The sequence below is a fragment of the Suncus etruscus genome, chromosome 1 (genome assembly GCF_024139225.1).
Source record: "Suncus etruscus isolate mSunEtr1 chromosome 1, mSunEtr1.pri.cur, whole genome shotgun sequence".
NCBI lineage: Eukaryota > Metazoa > Chordata > Mammalia > Eulipotyphla > Soricidae > Suncus > Suncus etruscus.
Window position 1 is genome coordinate 172,485,048 of NC_064848.1, and position 26,439 is coordinate 172,511,486.

Below are 26,439 nucleotides of genomic sequence, written 5' to 3' on the forward strand. Positions count from 1 at the left end.
CATTACCAACATGCATGTGAAAAAATATCATTAGGGAAATGTAAATCAAAACTACAGTGATACAGTACATCATAGCCACTGGAGTGGGTGGCTGCATTGTAAGAAATAGATCAGAACTAGGTTGTTAATAAGCACCTGCTTTTTGTTGTTGTTATTTTTGCAATGCATCTTGCAATGCTCAGGGATTACATCAGGCTCTTCATGCAGGAATTACTCACTCCTGGTGGTACTAAGAGGGGTGGGGGTGTCAGCTGGGATGCTGTAGATCAAACACAGGTAGATTACATTCAAGGCAGGTGCCGTATCTGCTATACTACCTACTACCCCTCATTTTCTTACTGTACAAACGTAAAAATGTTATTATTAGATATTAGTCATTGTGTGACTCTACAATATACTAAATGTTACAGAATTGTACTTGTAAGAGAGATGTATTTATAATATTTAAATTTATTTAATAGTAATAGTAAAACTGGCAAAAAGGTACAAATGAACATAGGACTTGAAGAGGCACTTACAGGCGCAATATGGATAACAAGAAGCACCATTTTTGATCCTAGAGAAATCCAAGTCATAGCTTGACTCAACAGGAATGATAGTACAAAGTTTTGGTGAGGATGTGGAAATATTGGAGATTTCCCTCAATGGCAGTTAGACATGATTCAGCTAATCTGGTAAACTGACATTTTTCCATAACCTTACATATAAAATTGTATTCGTGCAAGCATTCACTGTGACCAGCAGTTCTGTTTTTATACTATCATAAAAGAATTTTATAATTATGCAGAAAGCTGCACACAAATATTTATAGCAGGTTTATGGTAATGACCTAAGTGTGAAAGTAAACCTTTTTTGGTGTCAATACCTGGATATTTAAATTGGAGAATCATACTAAAAAATATACAGGAAAGAAGTATTGATTAATGAGGAAATATGTATAGCATATGTCTTAGGTACTTATAGAAGCCTGACCCTAAAAGCCACAGACTTTATTATTTCATTTAAAAGACATTGTTGGAAACTATGGAGAGGGAGAAAAATAAGTGTATTTAAGAGGAGTTTGACTTTCTATGAGCAAGAGTAGTTATTCTCTTTGAAAATAAGATTTTATTTCACAGAGGAGTATGCGTTTTTTATATTGTTAATGAGTCATCATAACTTTATTTTTTTTTTGCTATTGTTGTTGGTTTTGGAGGCCACATGCAGTGGTGTTCAGGCTTCTCCTGGATTTATGCTCAGGAGATCATTATGGCTTTGGGATTCAATCAAGGACATACAGGCTAGACACATTTTTTCATTCCTGTACTATCTCTCCAGTTCCTATACTTGTTTTTATACTTTTGGTATAAATGTTTATCATAAATAAATGAAAATTATTTGGTTTATACATTTTAATTTTAGACTATGGAGTTATATATTGGATATTACAATGTTTTGGCCTATGACAGTGGTCACTTTGTGGCTCTCATGCTACTTTATTAATATCCTCATGACTCGTGTTTCTTCCAGTCTTCAGGTTTTCACAGGTTGATCCCGGATTGGCAGTGTGCAAGGCAATCATACTACCTGCTGTACCAACTTTCTATCTTCATTCACCCCTATGTTAAAGAATTGGTTCTGTCTTAGATATATTTTACATTTACTTATTTACTTATTTATTTATTTATTTATTTTTATTGTTGGTTATGGGCCATACTTAATGATTTCTGGGGCTATTCTTGGCTCTGTTCTCTAACTCCTATTGATGTTCCAGGCATGATGTAAATTGTGGGAGCAAACCCAGGGCTCTTGTATACAAATACTGCCCATGATACTTTGAGTTATCTTTCCAACCCAGACAAATGTTGAAATTATTACTGGAGTATGTGGAAACTCAGTGATGCTTTTCTTTATTTTTTTTTTCAGGAAAATTAAACAGCCAAGACTCATACAATAATTTTGCCAACAACAACCCTGGCAACCCCCGACTTTCTCCTCTTCCCAGCTTGATGGTATTGATGCCTCTTGCACAAATTAAGCAGCCAATGACATTGGGGACCATCACCAAACGAACAGGGTAAGTCTTCAAGTGATGTTTTTTAAAATTCTTAGAAGGCTGAAAACATAAACACAAGACATGATTTTTTTTTCCCCCCAGCTCCCGCCCTCCCTTCCTTCCTGCTGTCTTCGAGGGCTGGGGCTGCCGCCGCCTCTAGGCCCCCCACCCCTCCCCGACGCCCGCTGGTTTCCCGACAAGATTTTTTTTTTGCTTATTTTCTTTATATCCAATGCACTTGAGAATAGTTGTAGACTATAACAATGCATTGAACATAATCAACATTGTACACACACAGTAAAAAGGCTGTGACAAGTTGTGGAAACTGTACTACTGGCTCATTAAAAAACAGACCCATCTTTCATCTTTCCAGTCTCATACTTGTAGCCTCATTTCTTGCTCTAGTGAACATAGTGTAGATTTGTAATGATTCTAAAATTTTAACTGGCATAAATATATAGAGACTTTAGATTACAACTGTGCTTATGATACTTTAAAAGTGTCATCTATGTTGATCTACATTGAGGTATAATTTACTCTAGTACTTCAAAAGTGTCATCTACATTGATCTTCATTGAGGTATAATTTAATGTAATAATCTATCATTATCGCTGGGAGAATGGGCAGTTTTAAAAAGTTAGAATCCTAAAATCTGGGCTTCACTCAGGATTAGTAATTAACTTCTCCAAAGACAGCTGATGACTCAGATGTTATCTTTATATTTATTTTAGTTATTTAATTTTTTCCCTCATGATTTGGCAGATACATGATTACTACTTATGGTTACTCAAAGTAAAGTACTTTTTAAGGTTGTCATTGGATATTCAATAGTATAGAAACTGAAACTTTATTTTATGCCATTAAATACATATTTGTAGGCCAAACCTATTTTATTCAATAACAAACCCTGTGTTTTCACCTATTTGAAATAGGACAGTTGTCTTAGTACAGTTGGCAATTACTACAATGATTACAATTTGAGAGGTAGTACAGTTGGACACTTGTAATAGGACAGTTGTCTTAGTACACTAGAGTTGGTATTCAGGTAGTCTCACCAAATTCTCGCCTTGGTTTTAAATAGTTTTTGAATTCAAATAATATATTCCCCAAAAATCATGTATTGTTATTTGACTATTATTTATATCTACTTATATTAATATATTTTAGCTAGAAGACCCCCTTTTGAAAAAACTCATTCTGAGGATAGAGATATTTTGCATTATTATGTTGATGCTTAAATTTATAAAGTGGTACTATTGCTAACTATGAAATAATATTGAGTAGTATAAGGGTTTGGAAAAAGAAAAACTAAAGCAAACCTCATTTGCTTTAGATCTAACATTTTATGTTATAAATTTTTTGGATTGGTATTCCTTTTTACCGCATTCTATCTTTTAAGTCTTGTGCTCAGTAATGTAATTTGAGTATTATTTTGACTTTCCTTTCCTCTTAGTTTTCTTATTTCAAAATAAGACAAGTAAGAGTGGCTATATGTAATAAATAGATGATCAAGGGCCCAGAGAGATAGCACAGCGGTGTTTGCCTTGCAAGCAGCCGATCCAGGACCAAAGGTGGTTGGTTCGAATCCCGGTGTCCCATATGGTCCCCTGTGCCTGCCAGGAGCTATTTCTGAGCAGATAGCCAGGAGTAACCCCTGAGCACCACCAGGTGTGGCCCAAAAACAAAAACAAAAACAAAATAGATGATCAAATTACAGTTAGTTAGCTGATTTTTCACCTTTATGAATTTTACTTATGGAATGTAGAATCAAATAAGAGAGGAATAAGTCTTGAATCATAAATTTTTTGTTTTGGGGCCACACCTGTCACTGCTCAGGACTTACTGCTGAGCAGTCTGCATTTGTGGGTCACTCAAAGATGGCTAAGCCATGCACAAGGCGATCACCCAACTCACTGTACTATTTCTTTGGTCCCTTGAGTCATAAATTTAAATTAGCTAGTATTAGATAGCAGTTTGTTTTGTTTTGTTTTGTTTTGTTTTGTTTTGTTTTGTTTTGTTTTGCAGGGGTGGGGTTGGGGACATACCTGGTAGTACTCAGGAACTACTTCCAACTTGATTCTCAAGGAATTTACCTAGGGAACTGGGCATTACCAGAAAAATGCGTCTGTCAAAACTTATACTCTGATTCTCAAGCTTTCTCTTATGATTCCATGCATGTGTTTTCTTGATTCAGTACAGTATCCTACAATTTTGCAAAGTATTTATGAGGTTTCTTTTTATTTTTTTGTTTGTTTTTGTTTTTTGGGCCACACCCAGCGGCACTCAGGGGTTACTCCTGGCTATCTGCTCAGAAATAGCTCCTGGGCAGGTATGGGGGACCATATGGGACTCCGGGATTTGAACCAACCACCTTAGGTACTGGGTCGGCTGCTTGCAAGGCAAACTGCTGTGCTATCTCTCCGGTCCCAGTATTTATGAGGTTTCTATCTGTATTTTTTCTTCTCTTTCAGTTTGTTGTTGTGTTTTGAGTCAGCGCAGTCATTGAGGTGGGGTGCAATTGGGCTTCACCTAGTGATATTTAGAGGCCATATTGTTCCAGAGATTGAATTGAGGCCCTGTACATGCCAGGTGTATTGTTGATTCCTTTGGATTATCTCCTTTGCCCTTTGTTTTTTCTGTGCCTATATTACAAGGATGCTCAAAATTGTCCTTCTTGAATATAATTGTAGTTTTGCTTTTGGTACTTTAAAAAAATTTTTTTTTAGCACTGTGGTTGCAAAAACGTTTGTAGTTGGGTTTCAGTCATTTAAGGAACAACACCTTTCACCAGTGTAATTTTTTCCCACCACTATGCGATGCTGTGTTTATGATGCAAAAAAATTATTCTTTAAATAAGCTCCTCTGAATACAGGTCTCAGATACCAACTGAAGTTTTATCTGTTGAATCACATATTATAATTTAATTATTATTTATTATAAGACATTTTTGAGTAGGGGTAGAGACTACTTTTGTGTTGGAAAATTTTCAGAATAAAATTATAAAAATCTTGTGCATTCTCTTTCACTTTCTATTTATAACTATTTTCTATTTATGACTTCATATCTGTTAGATATGAAGAAATTATTAGTCAAGTGTTGTCTTCCTTTGTTATCTTACTTCATGAACTTTCATTCTGTTTCTTTTTTTATCATATACTTGTCTACAGTGCTTAGATTTTTAGAACATGTAGACCATGTTCCCTTAAATATGTAACTTAATAGTTATATCAAATTCAAGTAATAAAAAGTTGAGTCATTTGCTTTAAACTTAGACTTTGTGCCAGTATTGCATACTGTTGACTAGAATTTGTATTTTCAGTTGTCAGACCATTTTCTTTGTTGTAAGATTTTGCATTAATTTTAAATTAAATAAATTTTAAATTAATTTTGAGTTGTTTAGAGAATGTTTGTCTCACTGAACACTTATAATTTATTTCAACATAGTTTAGCCTTAAAAATAGTTTTCAGGGGCCGGAGTGGTGACGCAGCAGTAAGATGTTTGCCTTGCACGTGGCTAACCTAGGATGGACATGGTTTGATCCCTGGCATACCATATGGTCCCCCAAGCCAGGAGCGATTTCTAAGTGCATAGCCAGGAGTATTCCCTGAGCGTCACTGGGTGTGACCCAAAAACAAAAACAAAAAAAAAAACCAAAAAATAAGTTTGCAACATTAGTAAAAAGCATTGCTTTTTTACCAGCTTTTCTAAATGTTGACAGTTTATTATAATTGCCTTATCATCATATTTTAATATTTTGTCTACTAATACATATGTATGCATACTAATTTTCCTAAATAGTTTCAGAATAATTTGTAAACTTACTACCCTCATATTTCTTAATATTTTAGTACATAGTTTTTCAAAACAAAATAATTTATAACCATAATCTAATTAGCAGAACCAACTATCTTAAAACTTATTTTATTGGTTTTTATCCATATCATTATTTTTAGAGCTTTAGTGCACTACAAACTATCTGCTGTTCTTTTTCCTTTCTATCAACAAAATCATAGTAACTGAAAGTCTACAGTAATTGAAATTGGTGACAGTAGTCACTGCTTATACTTGAATATTGCTAGTTATGTCTTATTGCTTCTAGACACTTTCTTATAAGTTACCCGATCTCAGACATTACTCTTGTGATTTTTGTATAATTCTTTAACAGTGTCACTCAAAAGTTTGGCTGTGGAGGCTGGAGAGATAGCACAGCAGTAGGGCATTTGCCTTGCATGCAAAAGGACAGTGGTTTGAATTCTGGAATCCCATATGATCCCCTGAGTCTGCCTGGTGTGGTTTCTGAGCGTAGAGTCAGGAGTAGCCCCTGAGTGCTGCCGTGTGTAACCCAAAAATCAAAAACAAAAAAACAAAAACAAAAAACAACAAAAAAAAGTTTGGCTGTGGAATTTATAGAATATACTTTGTGAATATTATTATAGAATTTACTATTATCTAAACATTTTTAGCTGTTAGTTGAAATGTGTTTTATCTTAGTTATGTTTTGTTGTTGTTGTTTTTTAACATCTGGTGACACTCAGGGATTATTCCTGGCTCTATGCTCAAAAATTATTCCTGGTAGGCTCAGAGGACAATATGGGATGTCAGGGATTAAACCCAGGTTGGCCACGTGCAAGGCAAATGCCATACCAGCTGTGCTATTGCCCTGGCCCCAGTTATATTTGTTTTACATTCTGAGACTTGAAGCAAATACATGCCATACCAGGTTATTTCACTCTGTTCATTTTTATTATCTATTATTATTTAATTTGTATTCAAAATTTTTATAATGATGTTTTGACAACAGCTAGCTAATTTGCATTATTCACAAAAATTTTTTTTGAATTTTGATGGTCACATTAAGGTGATCAGAATGATGAACAAATGGAGTTTTTATTTCGTAGATATCTTTGGTTTTATATTCTACTTTATTCTTGAATTTTAGGAAATGCCTCTCAGCATTAAAAATAAAATTGACAAATATTGGGCATGGATTTTGTAGATGATAATATAGTTGATTCACTTATATACATGTAAATTTTATAACTACCCAAATATATCGTACATATATTATATAGACACACATTTATATATTTAGGTTAGATAATATACATGCACATGTATACATATGCACATGTATGTACATTTATACATTACACACTTAATACTAATGGTTAGAGGAACATTGATTGTTATTATTTTTGTGCAAGGTTTCTGAGGATTACCTTGGGTTTTATATTTAAGTAATCAAATTAAGATGGAAGCTTCAAAGAATAGAAATGTATGCTTACCTAATTTTATTTTTGGAAATAGATATCTCTGAAAATCTGTGCAGTGTCAAGAACCATCTGTCTTAATCTAAAACATGTATGAGGACAGTAGTACTACAAATGGCAATAGGCAGATGTATTTACATCTTCATGTTCTGGATCTTGAGCAACATTTGGAGACTTTATTTTAGCAGCAGCTGTTGCTTAAACCTACTATTATATGTTGATGAAGACCCACCAACAAAGATTGTTGCAAGGGCTGGGATATAGTTCAATGGTAAAGTATTTTTCTTATTTATCTTAAGCTTCAGGTTTGATCTTCATGCTCTGGAAAACAATGTGCTAGAAATATTTAAAAAGGCCAAAGAGATAGTTAGGGCTGGAGATAGAGCACAGTGAATTGGGTTTTTGCCTTTGATTGTTGTAGACCCACGCTTGGTCCCCGGCAAGCCATATGGTTCCCCATACCCTTCCAGTACTAAAGTCTCAGAGCTAGGAGTAACACTTGTAACACTTGAGCATGGTTGGGTGTAATGGAAACACTGAAAATGAAATGTCAAAGAGTATCCATTCTCTTCTGGTTTGAGAGTGGCAATTAGAAAGACCTCTGTCAGGTTTTATTGTCTAGTAAGAGATAATTTAGGAGATAAAGAATCACTTTACTTTTGAGTGTTAAGTTTCTCAGTAGGGATTTATTAAACAGTGCTTTAAGGGTGTTTGATTGAATGAATCAAGTGAATAATAAAAATGTTAATATTTTCTATGTGAAATTTTACTAAGTAGATTCTTTTCATCAATTTTCTAATTTTGTCATTTAGAGGTTATAAATAACAAATAGTAAATCTCATAAAGAGGCCAGTAAATCCTGAGAATGAAAAATGTAATGATTTTGAAAATAAAAAATATGGATTATTTTTAGTGAAATAAATATGAGATAATTTTTTATTTTCCTTATGTTTTCTTATCCTGAAATATTTTCTTTACTTAGAAGTCTCCCATGGGGGATGGAGAGAGAATATAGGGGTTAAAGCAGTTGCCATGCACATGGCCAACCCCACTTTGATCACTGGCATTTGCATAGGGTTCCCTGAGCACAGGTGATTTTATTATTATTATTATTATTATTATTATTATTATTATTATTATTATTATTTTGTTTTTGTTTTTGGGTCACACCCAGCGGTGCTCAGGGGTTACTCCTGGCTATCTGCTCAGAAATAGCTCCTGGCAGGTACAAGGGACCATATGGGATACGGGGATTCAAACCAACCACCTTAGGTCCTGGATCGGCTGCTTGCAAGGCAAATGCTGCTGTGCTATCTCTCCAGCCCCGAGCACAGATGATCTGTCCTTCGAACAGAGTTTTTTGATACATTTCCTTATCTGGCTATATATTTATTTACTTCTTAGTGAGCCACTAATACAGATAACAGTAACTTAGACTCAGACATGATTGAAGTAGGTTAGGTAGTACCCTAGAAGAAAAATTTAGTTTTGAGACCTTGCATGTGACCATCTCTGGTTTGATCCCTGACACTACATTATCTCTTGAGCACTTCCAGGAGTTTTTCCTATGCAGATCTAGGAGTATTTTCTGAATACCACAGGGTAAAATTCACACCCTTCCCTCTCCAAAATTCAAAAGCATATTAAGGTAGTCTTTTTGTTTGTTCTTTTTTTTGGGGGGTGGGGACATACCCCTTGGTGCTTACGGATTATTTCTGGCTCTGTGCTCAGAAATCACTTCTTATTTCTAACTTAGAGTTTGCTAAGTGACATTGGGGACCCTATAGGATCAAACCAGGTTGGGTTGGCAGCATGCAAGGCAAATGCTCTACCACTATTGCTCCGGCTTTTGTCAAGGTAGTCTTAAGCTTTGGCTTCTCATCTTGGTTCAGCCAACTGTTATCAGTGTGTCTTAGCTAAGTTTCTTTAGTTAAAAAATAACCATTATGGACCAGAGTAAGAGTGTAGTGGGTGGAGCACTTGCTTTGCCCACTTCCAACTCAACTTCAATCCATACATCCCATATGGTCTCCCAAGCACTGCCAGGAATGATTCCTGAGTACAGAACCAGGAGTAACTCTGGAGCATCACTAGATATGCTATCCCCTGGTGTGTCCAAAAAAAAAAAAAAAAAAAGACCAACGTGAGTTCGGAGCAATAGCACAGTGACAGGGCTTTTGCCTTGCATGCGGCCGATCCAGAGTGGACCCAGGTTCGATTCCCAGCATCCCATATGGTCCCCTGAGCCTGCCAGGAGTGATTTCTAGCACAGAGCTAGGAGTGACCTTTGAGCACCACTGGGTATGGCCCAAAACTCAAAAATAAATAAATACTTGAAACAACTACAAATGAATTAAAATCTGCTAATGAATTAGAAATCTTAGAGGTAGCAATGATATTATAACAGGTACTTGGCATGTAGTCAATCTGGGTTTGGTCCCCAGAATTCTATATGGTTCCCTGAGTACTGCCATAAGGATTTCCTAAAAGTAGAGCCAAGAGTAACCCCTGAGCATTGCCAGTTAAGGCCCCCAAACTCCCTCCCTATTAAACACCCCCGAAACTTCCTATAATGTAGGAGCCATACCACATCCTCAATTCCATTATTATTTTCTAAGCCTTTTGAGCAAGAATTCATTTTAAAAGTGTTAGAGAGGTAAGAGATTGTTTTCATTTAGGAGTAGAAGCATCACATGTTATTTGATAATCTTTACTGAAATTAGTCGACCAAATTTGCCTTCAGAGTTTGCTAAGTGGCATTGGTATATATATTAGGCCTTATTGAAGGTCTATTTATTTTAATTTTATTTGGCTTTTCTTCATATTGATCATTTGATCCAACCTCCAAACCTTTAGAAAAGTCAATGTGAAAGATTTGGAGAAAGTTTCACCAAATACAGTAGCAGATAGTAATTTACTTCTTAGCAGCCCTGTCTTGTCTGCTTTTTGGTTATTGATATATTTTTTTTTGGCCATATCTGCCTCCTGGATCTGTGCTCAGGAATTATTCCTGGCAGTTCTGGGTAACCATATGGAATGCCAGGAATAGAACCCAGGTTGGCTGCATACAAGGCAAATGCCCTACATGCTGTATAGAGTTCTAATATAAATGTTTGGTTCCAGATATACGAATAAAGGACAATATATTTGCATTAACGTTAATATGGATTTGTGTGTGTGTAATATTCTAATTTTGTGTTAAATAAATACAGCACTGAAAGCAGTTCATAATTTATCGTTTTGTCACAAATCTGTAGCGAATTTTTTTGTCATTAATCTATAGAGGTCTACGTCAGGGGTCTCAAACTCAATTTACCTGGGGGCCGCAGGAGATAAAGTCGGGGTGAGGCAGGGCTGCATAAGGAATTTCGCTTACCGAATATTTGCAATAAAAAATCGCATTAGTAAGAAAAAATAGCAAAAAATCGCATTAAACATTCACATACCCCGAACGGAACTGCTCGGGGTATGCAAATGTTTAATGTTATTTTTTTCCTTACTAATGTGATTTTTATTGTGATTATTCGGTAAGCGAATAATCGCGAATACTGCGATATTTGAAGGTCGGCCGTGGGCCACAAAATGTAAGGAGGGCCGCAAACGGCCCGCGGGCCGTGAGTTTGAGACCCCTGGTCTACATGGATGCTATTGTTTTCCTAATGAAACTCTTAAATTTTTAGTTTAATTTTGCATAGGGAATATTTATCAAATTAAACAGCTTATTTTAATTAAAGTTTCCTCTACTGATAAATAATTTGAAAGTTGTCACTGTCATTGGATTTTTTTTTTATCAGAAATTGTTAAAAATAGTTAAAAGTGGGCCCGGAGAGATAGCACAGTGGCGTTTGCCTTGCAAGCAGCCGATCCAGGACCAAAGGTGATTGGTTCGAATCCCGGTGTCCCATATGGTCCCCGTGCCTGCCAGGAGCTATTTCTGAGCAGACAGCCAGGAGTAACCCCTAAGCAGCGTCGGGTGTGGCCCAAAAACCAAAAAAAAAAAAATTATTAAAAGTGATATGTGAAAATGATGAGTCAAATTTGCTCATTTGTATGTGGGAAATACAAGTCCATTTGAGCTGCTGTTTCCCAGATGGCACATATGAAGAGGCAGAGCCATCAGTTTCATAAGTATATTGCTAGACAGTTCACCTTTACAATTTTCACATAGTATTGTTGATAATCTCAACCTTCTATATTCAGTATCTTTAAAATTACATGTACTTGTTTTGATGTTAAGAGATTGTGCCTAAATTATCATGATCAATTGAAAAGTAAGACCCTCTAGTGCATGTTTATTGAAATTCTAACTCCAACCATTTATTCAGTTCCAATGACGACTGCATGAAACTAGCTTATAGAAAATCTAAGCATGTTCAATCAAATCTTACATTTTTATTAGGTTAAACAAAAACCCCTTCACTTTTTGCCTTGTTCTCAACTAGAAAGACCAAAGCTTTTGTGCTACTATGTAGCATTCAGCAAAATAAATCAGACTTTAAAGACTTAAATAGCATTAATGATATGATATAAAACATAATTCCTTCCTGTCTTCTGAGACTCTCCAGAAGAACCCGTTGAGAACCAATGGCCAAGTCATTTCACACTGGACTATAAATAAGTCTGTAATAGATATTTCTGCATATTTAGTCTCTTGGCCCCTCCTGATGTTTTCAATCAGAATTCAGCTTTAAAGGGACATAATTATTACAAAGTGAACAGGCTTTATGTGGTAGGAATATTAAACTTGCTGAAGTATAATAATGTTCAGAAAACACTTATTTCTTAATATCTGAACATGATCGTTTGTGTTGCATATGTTAATACAGACAACTTAAATTCTGTGTACATTCCTGCTCACACACTGTCTTCCTCCTTCTAACCACCCCCATACAAAAAACTACAACTGTTAGTCTTGGTAGGGGGAGGGAGGTCCTAAGTGAAGACAGCTGGATCAAGGACTTGTCCTTTGTGACTTTATATTTTCATTCTTTTGCTACTGAGGAAAGATGAAGCAGGCACATTTCAAAAGAGCAGCTGACACTACCCATACAAAGTCAGTAATTACGTCAGTCACTCTAATTCTTTGGAGTTTGTGGCTCCTCTTTACATGTATGTGGCAGAGATCCAGGGTGTAGGAGTGGGCAAAAATGAGTGCAGATAGATTGGGAATATGCCAAGTGTATCTACTCTTTACCCTGTTCCCGAGCTTGCTATCTCTGTGAGCTGTGTTAACCAGTAGATCCTTAGTAAATTGAAGAACCAGTCAACCCTTAGTTTAGCTCACAGTACTGACTTTTTATGAACAGTGAGAATCAGAGTCTTATAACTTGACAACGCTATTTAATACAGTCCTATTTACTACAGCGTCTGGAGCATTAAGAATGCCATTAGAGATTGTGGGGAAGGAAATGACTGGAGAAATCTTCTTGTTGGTAATACGCTTCTGTTGTCTAGGAAGGAAAGTAGGAGGGTTGTGTGTGTATGTATGTGTGTGTGTTTAAAGCTGTGTCTAATTTGTTTTCGTTTCCATTTTACATTTAGGAAAAACTAAACCTGAAAAAAGGTTATGTCTAGCTTAGTAGGTCAGGATCATCAACAGTCTTATTAAATAAAAAGTTGAAGGTTTTTGTTTCACCTTTGATTGGTTGGTTTTGGGGGTCAAGAAACTTTCTAGGGTATAAACCTTAGTATCTTTAACAAGGAATCTTGTTTTGATAGTTGATTTTGATAGTTGAAGTGAGACAGAGATTGTCCAGCAAAGATACACTAGAGAATAAGCAACCCAAGCCCAGATTGTCCATATCCTGACATCTGATCTTGTTGGTTATCTGAATCATCAAACTCTGGTTATTTCAGTTGTCCTGCCCAGAGAAGAGAAGTAAAATGGAGGAAGTTGGGTACTGCCTACCCAGTAGCCTTATTGTTTTTGTTCATGTAAGGAATCTTACTGAACTTCCATTTTGGGGTAATTTTCCTTACCACTAGAAGAGTGTTCAAGTTGTCTTGGTTATTTGGTGTTTAAAAAATGCACTGTGAGAATAAAACTACCCAAAATTATAAGGTGAGCACTAGAACCTTTTGTTTCTGATGTGATTAATTATGAAATGAGATAAAGGGATTGTGACTAACTTTTTTGTTATTTATGATAGGGGGAAAAGCAGTTTTTGTTTCTTGTTCCATAAACCGCTTTGCCATTATCCAGTAGCCAATTAGAAATAAAGAATCTCAGATCACATATTGATATTCTAGCATGTTAGTCTTTAGTTAAGTCAATTCTAACATTAATACTTATTAAATATTGAAATAGAATCTGTAATATTTTTGATTATTTTCAGACTGCACTTGGAGGTGGTTAGGGGTTACTGCTGGCTCTGCACTCAGTAATTACTCTTGGCGGAATTGGGTGTCCATATGGGATGTTGAGAATTAAACCCATGTGGGACTCATGCAAGGAAAATGCTCCTACCAGCTGTACTATCTCTTGGAATCAGAAAATTCATTTTTTAAAGTTATATTCATTATATTTTAAGTTTTATGCCATTTCAACTTGTGTGTTTACATAGATTTTTGTATGTAAAATTTTTCATTGTCTCATCACACATATACACACAAACGACAAAGAAATCTATTTTAAATATGGATGATATCAATTTAGTTTAGTATTTTTTAATTAACTGTGAGCGATTTACTTATCTTGCTTTGTATTGACATCATGTTAAAGATTCTCCTATCTCAGTTTTTTCTAGTTAGCATATTTTTCTTCTCTGTTTTCTTTTTTATATCTTTCATCTTAAGTCTTCAAAATTAGACTAACTTGTGGAAACTTTTACCTCAGGTTTCAGTTTGTTATCAGTATACTAAATTCACTGAGAAATTAATATTACTTCGCTTGATTTTTAAAAAGTTAGTTGCATCAGTTGAAGAAGAAAATAACCAGGTTATGTCAGTGTGATATTTTCTTCTCAACTTGTAGTCTTCCACCAACATTTTAAATACGATGGCAAGGCTTTGTTTTGAATATTAAAGCAATAAAATTTTTCACACTTTATTTTTGAATGTGCAGAGCATGTCTTAAATGCTGTGGAGATCATTTTAAAAGAAATATGTCTAACATTGAAGACTTTGATCCCCTGTTATATTTTAACTAGACTATTATAATTTATTTAAGGTTAATGCGATCCTACTGAAGGTCAGGTAAAGAAAATTATCATTGAATTACTATGAAGAAACGCACTAATTTGTGGATGGTAACCACAAAAGGGGGTAAAATCATAGTGTTTGTATTTAGTGTTTGTTCTGTGTCCAGCAAGATTCAGCAAGTTCAATTTACTATAAATAAACAGCTTAAGAAAATGTGCTTTCTTTCATTGTCTTCAAGACTTCAACTGTGAACAGCAAACAATGCTTATCGAAGTTTTTATTGCATTATCTTTAGCTAGTTGCAGACATTTCACTTCACACGACCACACATCTGTTGCTACTGATACCACTCTTTCTCCATATGATTATTCCATTTAACGTCTATTTTATTTTAAAGGGCCTCAGCAATGGTACCTATTTTATTTTGTCTTAGGAACCCTAATGGGGTACTCCAGAAAAGGGGGGAGAATTAGAACTTTTTGAAATCTTAACCCTGTGAAAATTAAGGGAATTATTTCTACACATCATTGTGTTCATGGTTCTGTGAGACTCAATAGTTTCTGCAACAGTATTGCAAATGATGACTACTTTTTTCAGTATTTTATCCATACTTTATACTAGTATGATATACATGTATTTGTTAATGTTAATTGAGTTTTTCTCTAATTTTTTGTGCATTTTCCCCCCTTTTCCATAAAGGCCTTATCTGTTTGGAGCGGGGTGTTTTTCCATAAAAGCTCCATGGTGAGTCTCAGTTCAGTCCCGCATGCCTAATTCATTTGCTACTCTCAGAAAGTTACTGTTTTGTACTTTTGTTTTCAGTTGCATGGCCTGATCACAGATAGATGCACCGAATTACTGAATAATTTATAGATGGGACGAGAATGTTGATATTTAAGATTTTAAAGACAAGTCAAATAAAGTCACAGATTAATATTTTTCTAAAGAAATTAGAAGGATTCTCATTATCCTTATGTGTGATAAAAAGCTTACACCCAAGTTTAAAACTTTAAGTCCATACATTTCATGCTGATCAGCTGAAAAGATTTTTTTTAAATGTAAATCCAAGATATAAAAAAATACTTTGTTATTTTTACTTTATTTTATTTGGTTCCACAAAGGAATAATACTGTTGTTTGATAGTTTACTTATTCACTATTTAAGGAACTTGTTACGTAATGAGGAAATGGTGTTTCACTTAATGACTCCTAAATTGTGTTATTTTGAGATTATAGCACCTGTATAGCATTACTTATTTAATAAATTTTCATAACAATCTATAATATGTAACTTTGTTCAGAGTAGACACATTTCTAGAAAATAATTCAGTATATAAAATGCTTTGATATAAAAATATAAAATAGACCATGCTTAGTACCGAGAGCATATGTTTTACACAATGTTTGTATGCCAAGGTTTTAGAATCAGATAGACAAACCCTTGTTTGCTACCTTTGTGATCTTTAGTAATTTTATGAATTTGTTTTGTTTCTTATTTCTTGTTTTTTTAATCTTGTAAGTGGAATTTAATATTACTTGATATTACCAGTAGCTCCTACCTCAGAATTTCAATCTGAGAATGAAAAGAACTATTTATATAAACTGCTTAGAATCGTTAATCTAGCACTTTGAACAAGCTTAATGTTTTCTGTTTTTTTTTTCTTTCTACTTTTACTATTTCCTTTCTAGATTATAGGGCAAATGTGATTTTTGAAAAATATTTTTATAAAATAGACCTTATTTGCTTTTAAGGGTAAGTGGACTGAATTTAGTCAATCTTTTAAGGAGTTATACCCTGCGTATGTCAAACTATGTCATTATATTAATGAAAAATGATTAAACCTTCTCTTTTGGACTAAAATAAGACTCCCAAAAGTTCTTTAAGGAAGAATATAGTTTGACACAAACTAATATCAGTGTTTCTATGCTTGAGGAACATCTGAAAATTTCATTGTCATGTTAGAATCGAGTGACAAATCATCATAAAAAAATTTTTTTTGTAATGAAGTTAGCACTCACTGTGAAAGGACTTGACAAAATTTAAAGTATAAGTGGGTAAAGATTCTATGTAAATCAGTCTTTATTTTGTTTACCAGATTTCTTCTAAAAACAAATAAGGTACATGAAACTTTCTTTTGAGCTTAAAATGGGCGCTTCGATTTTTTAAATGTAGATTGAGCATATGACAAATTTCTTTTGTAGCCTAAACTTAAAATTAACCTCTGCTTTAGGATAAGTTTCTCATTCTAAGTACAAAGGAAAGAGCTTTAGTATGTTAATAAAGATTGAAGTTTTAGCATAGAGGTTAAGATGGAGTAGCAAATGTATATTAAATAAGAAAAGTCGTTCCTTCAACAGCTTATGTGCTCCTTAGATTTAAGCAAAAGCACTTGTCAACCAGAAATGATTTGAGGTTGAAACAAGATTAAAAGAGCCAGATTAAAGAAAGGGATATATGAAATATAGTAGACTTTTAAATCATTGCCTGTCTTTTAGAAGACTGCTCTGTGGTTTGTTTGATGCCATCGTTAACTCACAAGAAACTCGTTTTTAGTCACTTATGCTAGTCTAAAAGATCTTCCTTTAAAATACTCTACTAGTGCTGCATGTTTTTTCCATTAAGACCTTTAATGAAACCTCAAATTAAGGCAGAAAAATGAATATAAATTTGACAACTTCATGTTTGTAAGAGTTTCTTTGTTTTAAAAATTCTTGCTGTTTTTCTGTGATATTTTGCTTAACCCAAGAATATTTTTATTTACTACTCTGAAATAGAATGCTATACTAAACAAATCTCTTTATAGCACTTCTAGTTTTGGAGTTTTATAAGTAAATAATGCATATAGCTCCTTATAAATATGATTTATAATCTTATGCAAATTTTAAAAAAATTAAAGTTAAACTTTAGCTAATATTTGCTTTCAATTACAACTTTACCAGTTTTTATTCAATCTCTAAACTGATTTTAGTTCTTTAAATTCATGTGGTTTCAGATGAGTTTGTTTTAAATAAAGTTTTCTTTTTATAACAAAGTTAATATATTAAAAATTTGACAGCAAGTCATTTTCTACACTTAGTAATTTTATAGTTTCTCAGTATTATTTATTTATAAAGAAATTTGAGTTTGAACAACTTTATAAAATAATTAAAATTATTATTCATATGGCCAGTGATATGGCTCAGTGTAAAGATCTAGATATATAACTTGAATCTCTTGAACTAACTACAAAAACAAATACCTAAAACAATCACCAGAATTACATATATGACAAACTCTTAAAATATTAACATCATGGCTTACTAAACCTCTGCTAGACCTTTAATGAGTTAATTAGCGATTCACTGATTTTCAAAAATATACTTGCTACTGAACTTTTCCTTCCTCTTCCATCTCTTTAGTTTTTAATTTTTTAAAATTACTTTGCCTGTGTTCTGCCTGAAACAAATGTATTATGATCATTTGTCAACTATATGATGTACTTTCTTTAAATAAATTAAAAAATATTAACATTACGAATGAAATAATTCCATGTGAATTTAAAATAAAATTTTCATATTATCTTGCAACAAATACAAATAGAGAATTTCTAGTATATATAATATGTGTGGCTTTATTTTTGAATTTCTTATCAAATAAAAGAATTTCTATACCAGAATAAACAAAAGGTAGCCTGACTTAATTTATATCTTTTACTCATAACTCATTTATAACCCTATATAAGATTGATCTTTAATGTGAATAAAAGTTGCACATATTAAATTATATTTAAATTTTATTTAGCATTATTCTTTGTATAATTAATTTGTAATTTGAGAATATGTTAAAATGTTACACTTTTAGTTGCCAAGATAGTGTATGTATGAGAAGAAATTTTTATTGATGAAGTTAACCCAGATTTTTAAAAAAATTTATGACAAAATAATTTAGGATATACTGTTAATATCGTTAATTATTTTAAATGACATTAAAATATTTAGATCTTATTTTAGAAAAGCAAAATGGAGAGTGAGAGAAAACTTTTAAATTTTTTAAAAGGAAGGTTATAACAGTGAAAATATAAATTAAAAATCTTACTTTGTTGTATAGACATTATATCAGATATAATATCCTTATATTCATGTTATGGATAATATTTAAACTGATAATTTACTGCACAATTTTCTTTTTAAAATGAAAGAAATGGCACTTTTATCTTAGTTTAGCTCTTTCCATATTCCTGTTCCCAACAATTCACCTAAGAGCTTCTTGGTATCTTCTCCATAGATACACCACTTACATCTCTATTCCGCTGGACATAGTAAAATTATCCAGTTGGGGAAACTTTGCTATAATTTTAAAGCAACCATTATTAGAGTTTTACATTACTTCTCTCTTTTGCCATATAGTCTGAGATAAAAAGCAAGAGAAATTCAATATGTTGATCTGACTGGATTACATAATACAGTAAAAGTGAACAAAGAGTTAGATATAGGGAACTTCGGCATTCTCTTTAATACTTCTTTAATGTATTAAAGCCCTCAGAATGTAAATGTTCTAACTTATGGTGGCAGTAAAGATGATCCTCATGTCACTAAATGACTGAAAGAAATGAGGCGTTAACCTCCTGATTTTTAAATTTGTCACCTTGCTTACTTTAGTTATCTGTTGATTTTACATTTGATTTTTGTTTTATAGGTTAAATATGTTTTATAATTACTATATTACTATCTTTGGTGAGCATTGGATACATTCCATTTTTTTCAAATGCTCTTAAGTTATGCCAACATTTTCATTTAATTTTTGAACATGGGGTTATTTATGGTAGATGAAGGAGGGTAAAGAACAAAATGGAAGGGCTCCATCAGCATTATCGGTATGTTTTGTTTACATTCATAGCTATAATCACATCAATTAGATTTCTGTATACCCATATATTTTTTAAAAGTGCCTTTTTAAAAAATATCATTGCATTTTAAACTGAGATGAATAAAGTGAGAGAAGGCCTCTAGACACCAGAGGTATTCTTTTTAAACTTGCAGATGTTTTGTAATTGGATTTATTATTAAGTTCCTTTCAGAGGTTAAGAGAGATGTTGAGCACAAGAGAAATAAAGGTTAGTATTGGAATGCTTTTCTAGAAGGATTGGGTCACCAATCTATAAGAGTCTAAGATGATTTACAAGCTTAGCATTTCCCCCTTTTATTTTATTCACATATGTATCATTTTTCAATGTTTTATCTTCCTGTCAACAAAAGGTTATTTTACAGTACAAATATTCTGGGTCATCCTGGAAAAGTTAAATTCTGCTTCCACCCAACATTCTCAGTCTTGGTCTTTTAAAACTTAGACTGGAGAGCAAATTCTGCCAAAGTTAAGTTTCACTCTTTAGTCTTTCAGATAGAAAATACTTTATTAGGGCCCGGAGAGATAGCACAGCAGCGTTTGCCTTGCAAGCAGCCGATCCAGGACCAAAGGTGGTTGGTTCAAATCACCGTGTCCCTTATGGTCCCCCGTGCCTGCCAGGAGCTATTTCTGAGCAGACAGCCAGGAGTAACCCCTGAGCACCGCCTGATGTGGCCCAAAAACAAAAACAAAACAAACAAACAAACAAAAAAAACTTTATTAGCCATCTTCTCCTCAGGTCATGTCTTTTTTTATTTATTTTTTTTTACTGTCTTATGCACATATATTTTTATATGTCTGTTTTCTTAAGTCCCAATAATTCCAAATACAGATTAATGAAAGGATAATGTTTTAAGGATATTTTCAACATATATAACATATAATCCAAATATAATCAACATGTATAATCCATGACTAATAATTAACATTATATTCTATAGGAGGTATAAAGTCAGGGTTGGAACCTCTTGACTTACTAAACAAAAGCCTTTTTCTAATGTGATTTATTAAAGTTTATCAGAGGACAGAAAAGAAGTAATAAAATACAAAAACAACATGATTATAATACTTTTTATCATAAGAGATTTATTTTTATTTTGTGCTCGCTTCAGCAGCACATATATTAAAATTGGAATGATACAGAGAAGATTAACATGGCCCCTAAAAAAAGAGAGAGATTTATTTTTGCAGGAGATATAAGCATATGTAATACAATGACATTATTATTTTTGAGTTGTATTTCAGAATTTAAACTATAGTCTAAGAGATTTTATTTATTTATTTATTTATTTTATTTATTTACTTTTACATTTTTGGTCATACCCGCCAGCTCTCAGGAACTATTTCTGGCTCTGTGCTCAGAAATTGCTACTGGCAGGGTCAGGGAACCATATGGGATGCCCAGAATCAAACCCAGGCCGGCCCCAGTCAGCTGGGTTCAATGCAAATGCCCTATTGTTGTGCTATCACTCTGGCCCCATGTGTTTTAAGAAATTTCAAACTTTATTTTAGGGTCCTACTTGGCAGTGCTTAGGGGTTATTTTTTGGTTCTGCACTCAGAAATTACTGCTGGCAGACTCTGGGGACCATATGGGATGGCAGGGATCAAACCTAGGTCAGCCGCACCCACTTACTTTAGCTTCCAGTTTTTAACTTTTTACTTTAATTGACTAGGCTATAAAATAATAAAGATTTAAGATATGTTTTTGTATGGCCAAAGACTGAAGCAATATCCTATAATATTTAAACTATTAGTATGTTATAATTCAAAATAACATTTTGTTTGGGATGCTTATTTTTGTTTTCTGGGCTATACCCAGAAGTATTCAGGGCCTTACTTCTGGCTCTGCACTTAGGAATCATTATTAGTAGGCTTTGGGAGGCCATATTGGATTCTTGGGATTGAATCCTGTAGTCACATGCAAGGCAAGCGCCCTGACTGCTCTACTGTTTATTTCTTCAGTCCCTAGAGCACATTCTTCAGTTGCACAGTTGTCTCTCAACAAGTGGTATTATAGAAGCAGTTTTCGGTTTTTGTGAACAGTATGATTACCTTGCACATAAGCTGATGGTTCAGTTCTTGGCACAACATATGAGCATTGAACACTGCTCATAATGTGTGGTCTCATAACCAAAAAAAAAAAAAACAGAACAAAATAAAAAACAAGTGGCATTATCATTTATTTTCTATCTTATTGCTTACCAAGTGATTTAAACAACAGAAACAAAAATTGCAGTTACTGGGGCCGGAGAGATAGCATCTAGATAGGGCATTTGTCTTGCATACAAAAGGATGGTGGTTCGAATCACAGCATCCCATATGGTCCCCTGAGCCTACCAGGAGCAATTTCTGAGCCTAGAGCCAGGATAACCCCTGAGCGCCACCAGGTGTGACCCAAAAACAAAACAAAACAAAAAAATTGCAGTTACTAATTTTTAGAGAACTAGAATTTGTCCCTGTGTAGATAAACTTTGTATTTTAGTATCACTATTCCATGGTGGTTTTACAAATACAAATAATCTTATGAAAAACAAAGATTAAGGTATTTAAAAAAAATATTCCTAGAATAGCTTTCTTCTTAATCCTTTCTTTTTTTGGGAGGGGGGGCCACACCCAGTGATGCTCAGGGGCTACTCCTGGCTATGCGCTCAGAAATCACTCATGGCTTGGGGGACCATATGGGTTGCCGGGGCATCAAACCGCGGTCTGTTCTAGATTAGCACATGCAAGACAAAATGCCCTACTGCTTGTGCTACCACTCCGGCCCCCCTTTCTTATTTATTTATTTTTTGTTTTTTTGGGGTCATACCCGGCAACGCTCAGGGGTTACTTCTCGCTCTATGCTCAGAAATCGCTCCTGGCAGGCTCGGGGGACCATATGGGATGCCAGGATTCGAACCAGTGACCTTCTGTATGAAAGGCAAATATCCTACCTCCATGCTATCTCTCCAGCCCCCCCCCCCCTTCTTATTTTTAAGGGTTAAATATAACCCATGAAACTGAAAAGATGCTAATGATAGGAACCTGTCGGCTTTGGGTATAATAACTTGGGATGAAAACAAAGGCTTCATGGGCAGAATTGGAAAGACAGTTCAAAACAAGAAAATAAAGAGTTGTTTACCTTCTGGGGTAGCACAAGCTGAGAACATCATAAACAGAGACAGTAGTTCTGATGCTGGTTGTCCAGGCACCAAGTGAAAGTCTCTGCTTAGATATAGATAGTGTAGAATCTCTCTTGCTGTTTTAATTGTGGCAAGAAGCATCAAGAGATGGAACTATTTGTAGAACCAAATAAATTACCTCCAGAATGTCATAACAAAACTAGCCTGACTTTATTCTTTGTCAGTGGGATTATGTCTGTGACTGTTATTGTTCTTTTAGTCATGGCTGCCATTTTCATAGATGATACTATATTTAAGAAATGTTAATGAAGGGGCCAGAGAGATAGCACAGTGGTAGGTAGGGCATTTGCCTGGCACATGGCAGACCTGGAACACAGCCGCGCTGGATTCCTGGTATCCCATATGGTCCCCCAAGCTTGCCAGGAGCGATTTCTGAGCACTGATGGGTGAGACCCCAAAACCAATAAAATAAAATAAAATAAAATAAAATAAAAAGTAATGAAAAGAAGTAGTTCTTTTCACATGCAGCAACATGCTCTACTGTGGAATTGTTAAATGGAGAAACCACAAAGATATTGGCCTCCTAGCTAGACTTATTGAAGATGTCAAAACAGAAAGCTCAGAAAATAAAACATCTGAGTGATTATTATTTCAAGGACCTAGAAGGACCTAAGAATTGAGAATACCAAAATCAGGTCTGAGTTTTAAAAAATGTACCATATAGAAGAAGGCTAACATTGTTTCCTGGGTCTGAGTGAGATAGCACAGCTGTAGGGCATTTGCCTTGCAATTGGCCGGCAAGGGACTGACTTGGGTTCGATCCCTGGCATCCCATATGGTCCCCTGTGCCTGCCAGGAGTGATATCTGAGTGCAGAGCCAGAAGTAAACTGGGTGTGCCCCCCCCATAAAACAACAACAAAAAAACAAATATTATTTCCTATGTTATGGAAAGGTACTTAATATAATTCTGTGGTTTTTGTTTTTTCTAGTTTTTATTTGAGCACCATTATTTCAGTTTTGTTAATAATAGAGTTTTAGTTAAACACTTTGTACTCCATGCTTACTAAACCATTGACTCAAACTTAAAACATGTACTGGATTCTCTCCAGGAACTGTTAATAAGTATAGAATGTTAGGTCCCACTGCAACATTTCTGACTCAGTAAGTCTAGAATGCTACCTGATAAACAATTTTGCATGCCTAATATCTTAAGAGCTTCTTCTTCTCATGGGTGTACTTTGAGAACAAATAGAATAATCTTTAAGATAACACTACATAGACTGGAGAGAGAGCTGAATGAGATGAGTATGTACTTAGCATGCAGGAGAGCCAGATTCAATCCTTGTCACTGCATGGTCCCCTGAGCACTGAGAGTGACCTCTGAGCACAGAGCTTGTAGGACCTTCCAAGGATGTGGCCTCCCACTGCAAGGTGTGGTTCTAAGACCAAAAAGAATGAAAATAGAGAAATAAAAATTATCCTACAGGTGGACATTATTTCATTTTTTTCATACCAGTAGTTTGAACTTTGAGATATAAATGTAATATAACTAAAAGTGAACCCATTGGAACTCAGATTTAGATTTTTTACTCCAAAACTGTTTTCTCTGTACCACACATGCAAAATAACAAGAGAAAAGAGAAGAAAATAAAGTAGAAATTGTGTTGTTGGCACTGAGGACTGGTGGAATAGACTAAAGAGAATTTCATCCAGGTGTTCTAGCTATATGCTTGCCTAGTGTACAGGGGGACCTTTACTTGTCCATAAGTTACAAAACATAATATATGTTTATTTAAAGAGTTCTGGGAAAGCTTTTGACAAATCAGAATAGTGTGGCAGGGACGATCGCTCAAGAGGTAGAACACAAGCAAGGACCTGAATTTGTTCCCCTGTACCACACAACCCCCTTAGCACTGCCAGGTGTAGCCCTGCACTGCTTGACTGGAGGCCACCCCACTCCTCCAATGCTGGGTGTGTGCTCCCTATAATAACAAAAACAGGAATAAAAATACATGGCTGTAAAGAAGATGGGAGGTTGTTATTGAGAGTTTATGGTATGAAAGTTTATTTGGTGTTTAAAAAAATGTGGAAAGCCAGTACTTTTAGATCTTAGTTATATGAGTAGCAGAAGCAGTAGATGTGTCCTCAAATGAAATGAGAGACTGGAATGATTTCTTTGATAGAACATTCTTTTTCTCACAAAGACGAGACATGATATATTCATAAATACTTGAAGAAAAAATAGCTAATAGGAATACTCACTGACTGCAGTTGTCTTTGATCATTGGGTCTTCTCCCCACATGTCCTCTAATTCTACATTGCATTGTAACTCCAAGCACTTTCAGAGTTTCTTTTATTATCATCTCTCTATTTTCATACATGATGTTTCCACTCAACTGTATTGTCAACCCTGCACCTTGTATATCAGAATGAAATGGCAGGCTGTTTTATTACTGAGAGATACTTAGTAGTTCTGTTGTTTTACTTTGCAATCTTCAGGGACTTGCTATTTAGCTGAAAAGAACTAACTTAAATTTCACCAAATCATACTTCAAAAAGAAGTTAATTTTTTTTATTGGTTCTATAAGTTGCTATTCTGATTATACTTTGAGACTTTGAACTAATTTTACTGTTATGGTAGAATAGAGTCGCACACTACCAGTTATTCTTTAAGTAAATTGCATGTCCACATTAATAGATTTGAATATTTATGGATGAAATTTACTTTTAAAAAATCTGCCATTGTTTCCAGGACTGTGATTTCAATATGGTAATTTTTACCCTATCTTTTTTTTTTTTAAAGCAAAGTTAAACCACCTCCACAAATTTCACCTAGCAAATCAGTGGGTGGAGAATTCTGTGTGGCTGCAGTCTTTGGGACATCCAGATCATGGTTTGCAAATAATGCAGGTCTGAAAAGAGAAAAAGGTATGTGTTCTTATTAAAGCTTAGATTATTCTGTGCCCATTATTATTATTTTGGGGGACCACACCCGGTGAGGCTCAAGGGTTACTCCTGGCTATGTGCTCAGAAATCGCCCCTGGCTTAGTGGACCATATAGGACACCAGGGGAATCGAACCTTGGTCCATCCTAGGCTAGAATGGGCAAGACAGATGCCGTATCCCTTGCACCACTGCTCTGGCCCCTCCATTATTATTATTATTATTTTTTTTTTTTTAGAAAAATTCATAGCAATTCTCCTATGAACTCAAATTTTGTAAACCATTTTAGCCTGCAATTAGCATATGTTCTTTACTACTCAAATCTGTTTGAGAAACAATGCTTCTTCTCACTGTAAATATGAAATAAATTGCCTGTTAAGTGTTTTTGTACCCCTTTTTTGGGTTACAAGTCTACAGATACCAATGTCATCAATTTCACACCTTTATTTGTGATGTTTACAATTTGTACAAAATTTATCGTAACATTGTTTGAGCTGGACAGAGAAAAACCTTATTTCGATTTTAGTGATAAAGACGTTGGTCAATTTAAATACCAGTTAAAAGCAGTATGTTAAATACTAGTTAATAGTGCATTATTAGGGCTAGAGGGATAGTACAGTAAGTAGGACTTTTGTGACTGATAAAGGTTCGATCTCTACTACCCCATGTGGTCCCCCAAGTATCAGCAGGAGTGATCCTGAGTACAGATCCAGGAGTAAGTCCTGAGTACCAACAGGTGTAGTTACCTCCCTCAAAAAAAAAAAAAAAGTAAGTCTTGATTTTTGAATGTTAAATTGTAATTTATTTATTGATTCATTGATTGATTTCTGGGCCACACCCAGCAAAGCTCAGGTGTCACTCCTGGCTCTGCATTCAGAAATCGCCCCTGGCAGGCTGGGGGCCCACATGGTATGTCAGGAATCAAACGCAGTCCCTCCCCGGTTGGTGGCATGCAAGGCAAACACTCTACTGCTGTGCTATCTCTCCGGCCCCTAAAAATCTTAACCTTAAAAAATATCAACAACAACAACAACATCATCAATA

General features: G+C 34.6%; 1 protein-coding gene and 1 non-coding gene across 2 annotated transcripts in view; both read left to right on the forward strand.

Annotated features, from left to right (window-relative positions):
• The window catches only part of BCAS3 (BCAS3 microtubule associated cell migration factor), a 662,199-nt gene that overhangs the window by 270,037 nt on the left and 365,723 nt on the right, over positions 1-26,439 (forward strand). The window contains exons 18-20 of the mRNA XM_049764542.1: positions 1,906-2,056; positions 15,146-15,190; positions 25,256-25,380. Of these exons, the coding sequence (XP_049620499.1) occupies positions 1,906-2,056; positions 15,146-15,190; positions 25,256-25,380 (321 nt within the window). The remainder of the gene's footprint in view (positions 1-1,905; positions 2,057-15,145; positions 15,191-25,255; positions 25,381-26,439) is intronic.
• LOC126029569 (U6 spliceosomal RNA) lies at positions 20,427-20,536 on the forward strand. The gene has a single exon (XR_007503022.1). It is a non-coding gene; the product is annotated as a U6 spliceosomal RNA (small nuclear RNA).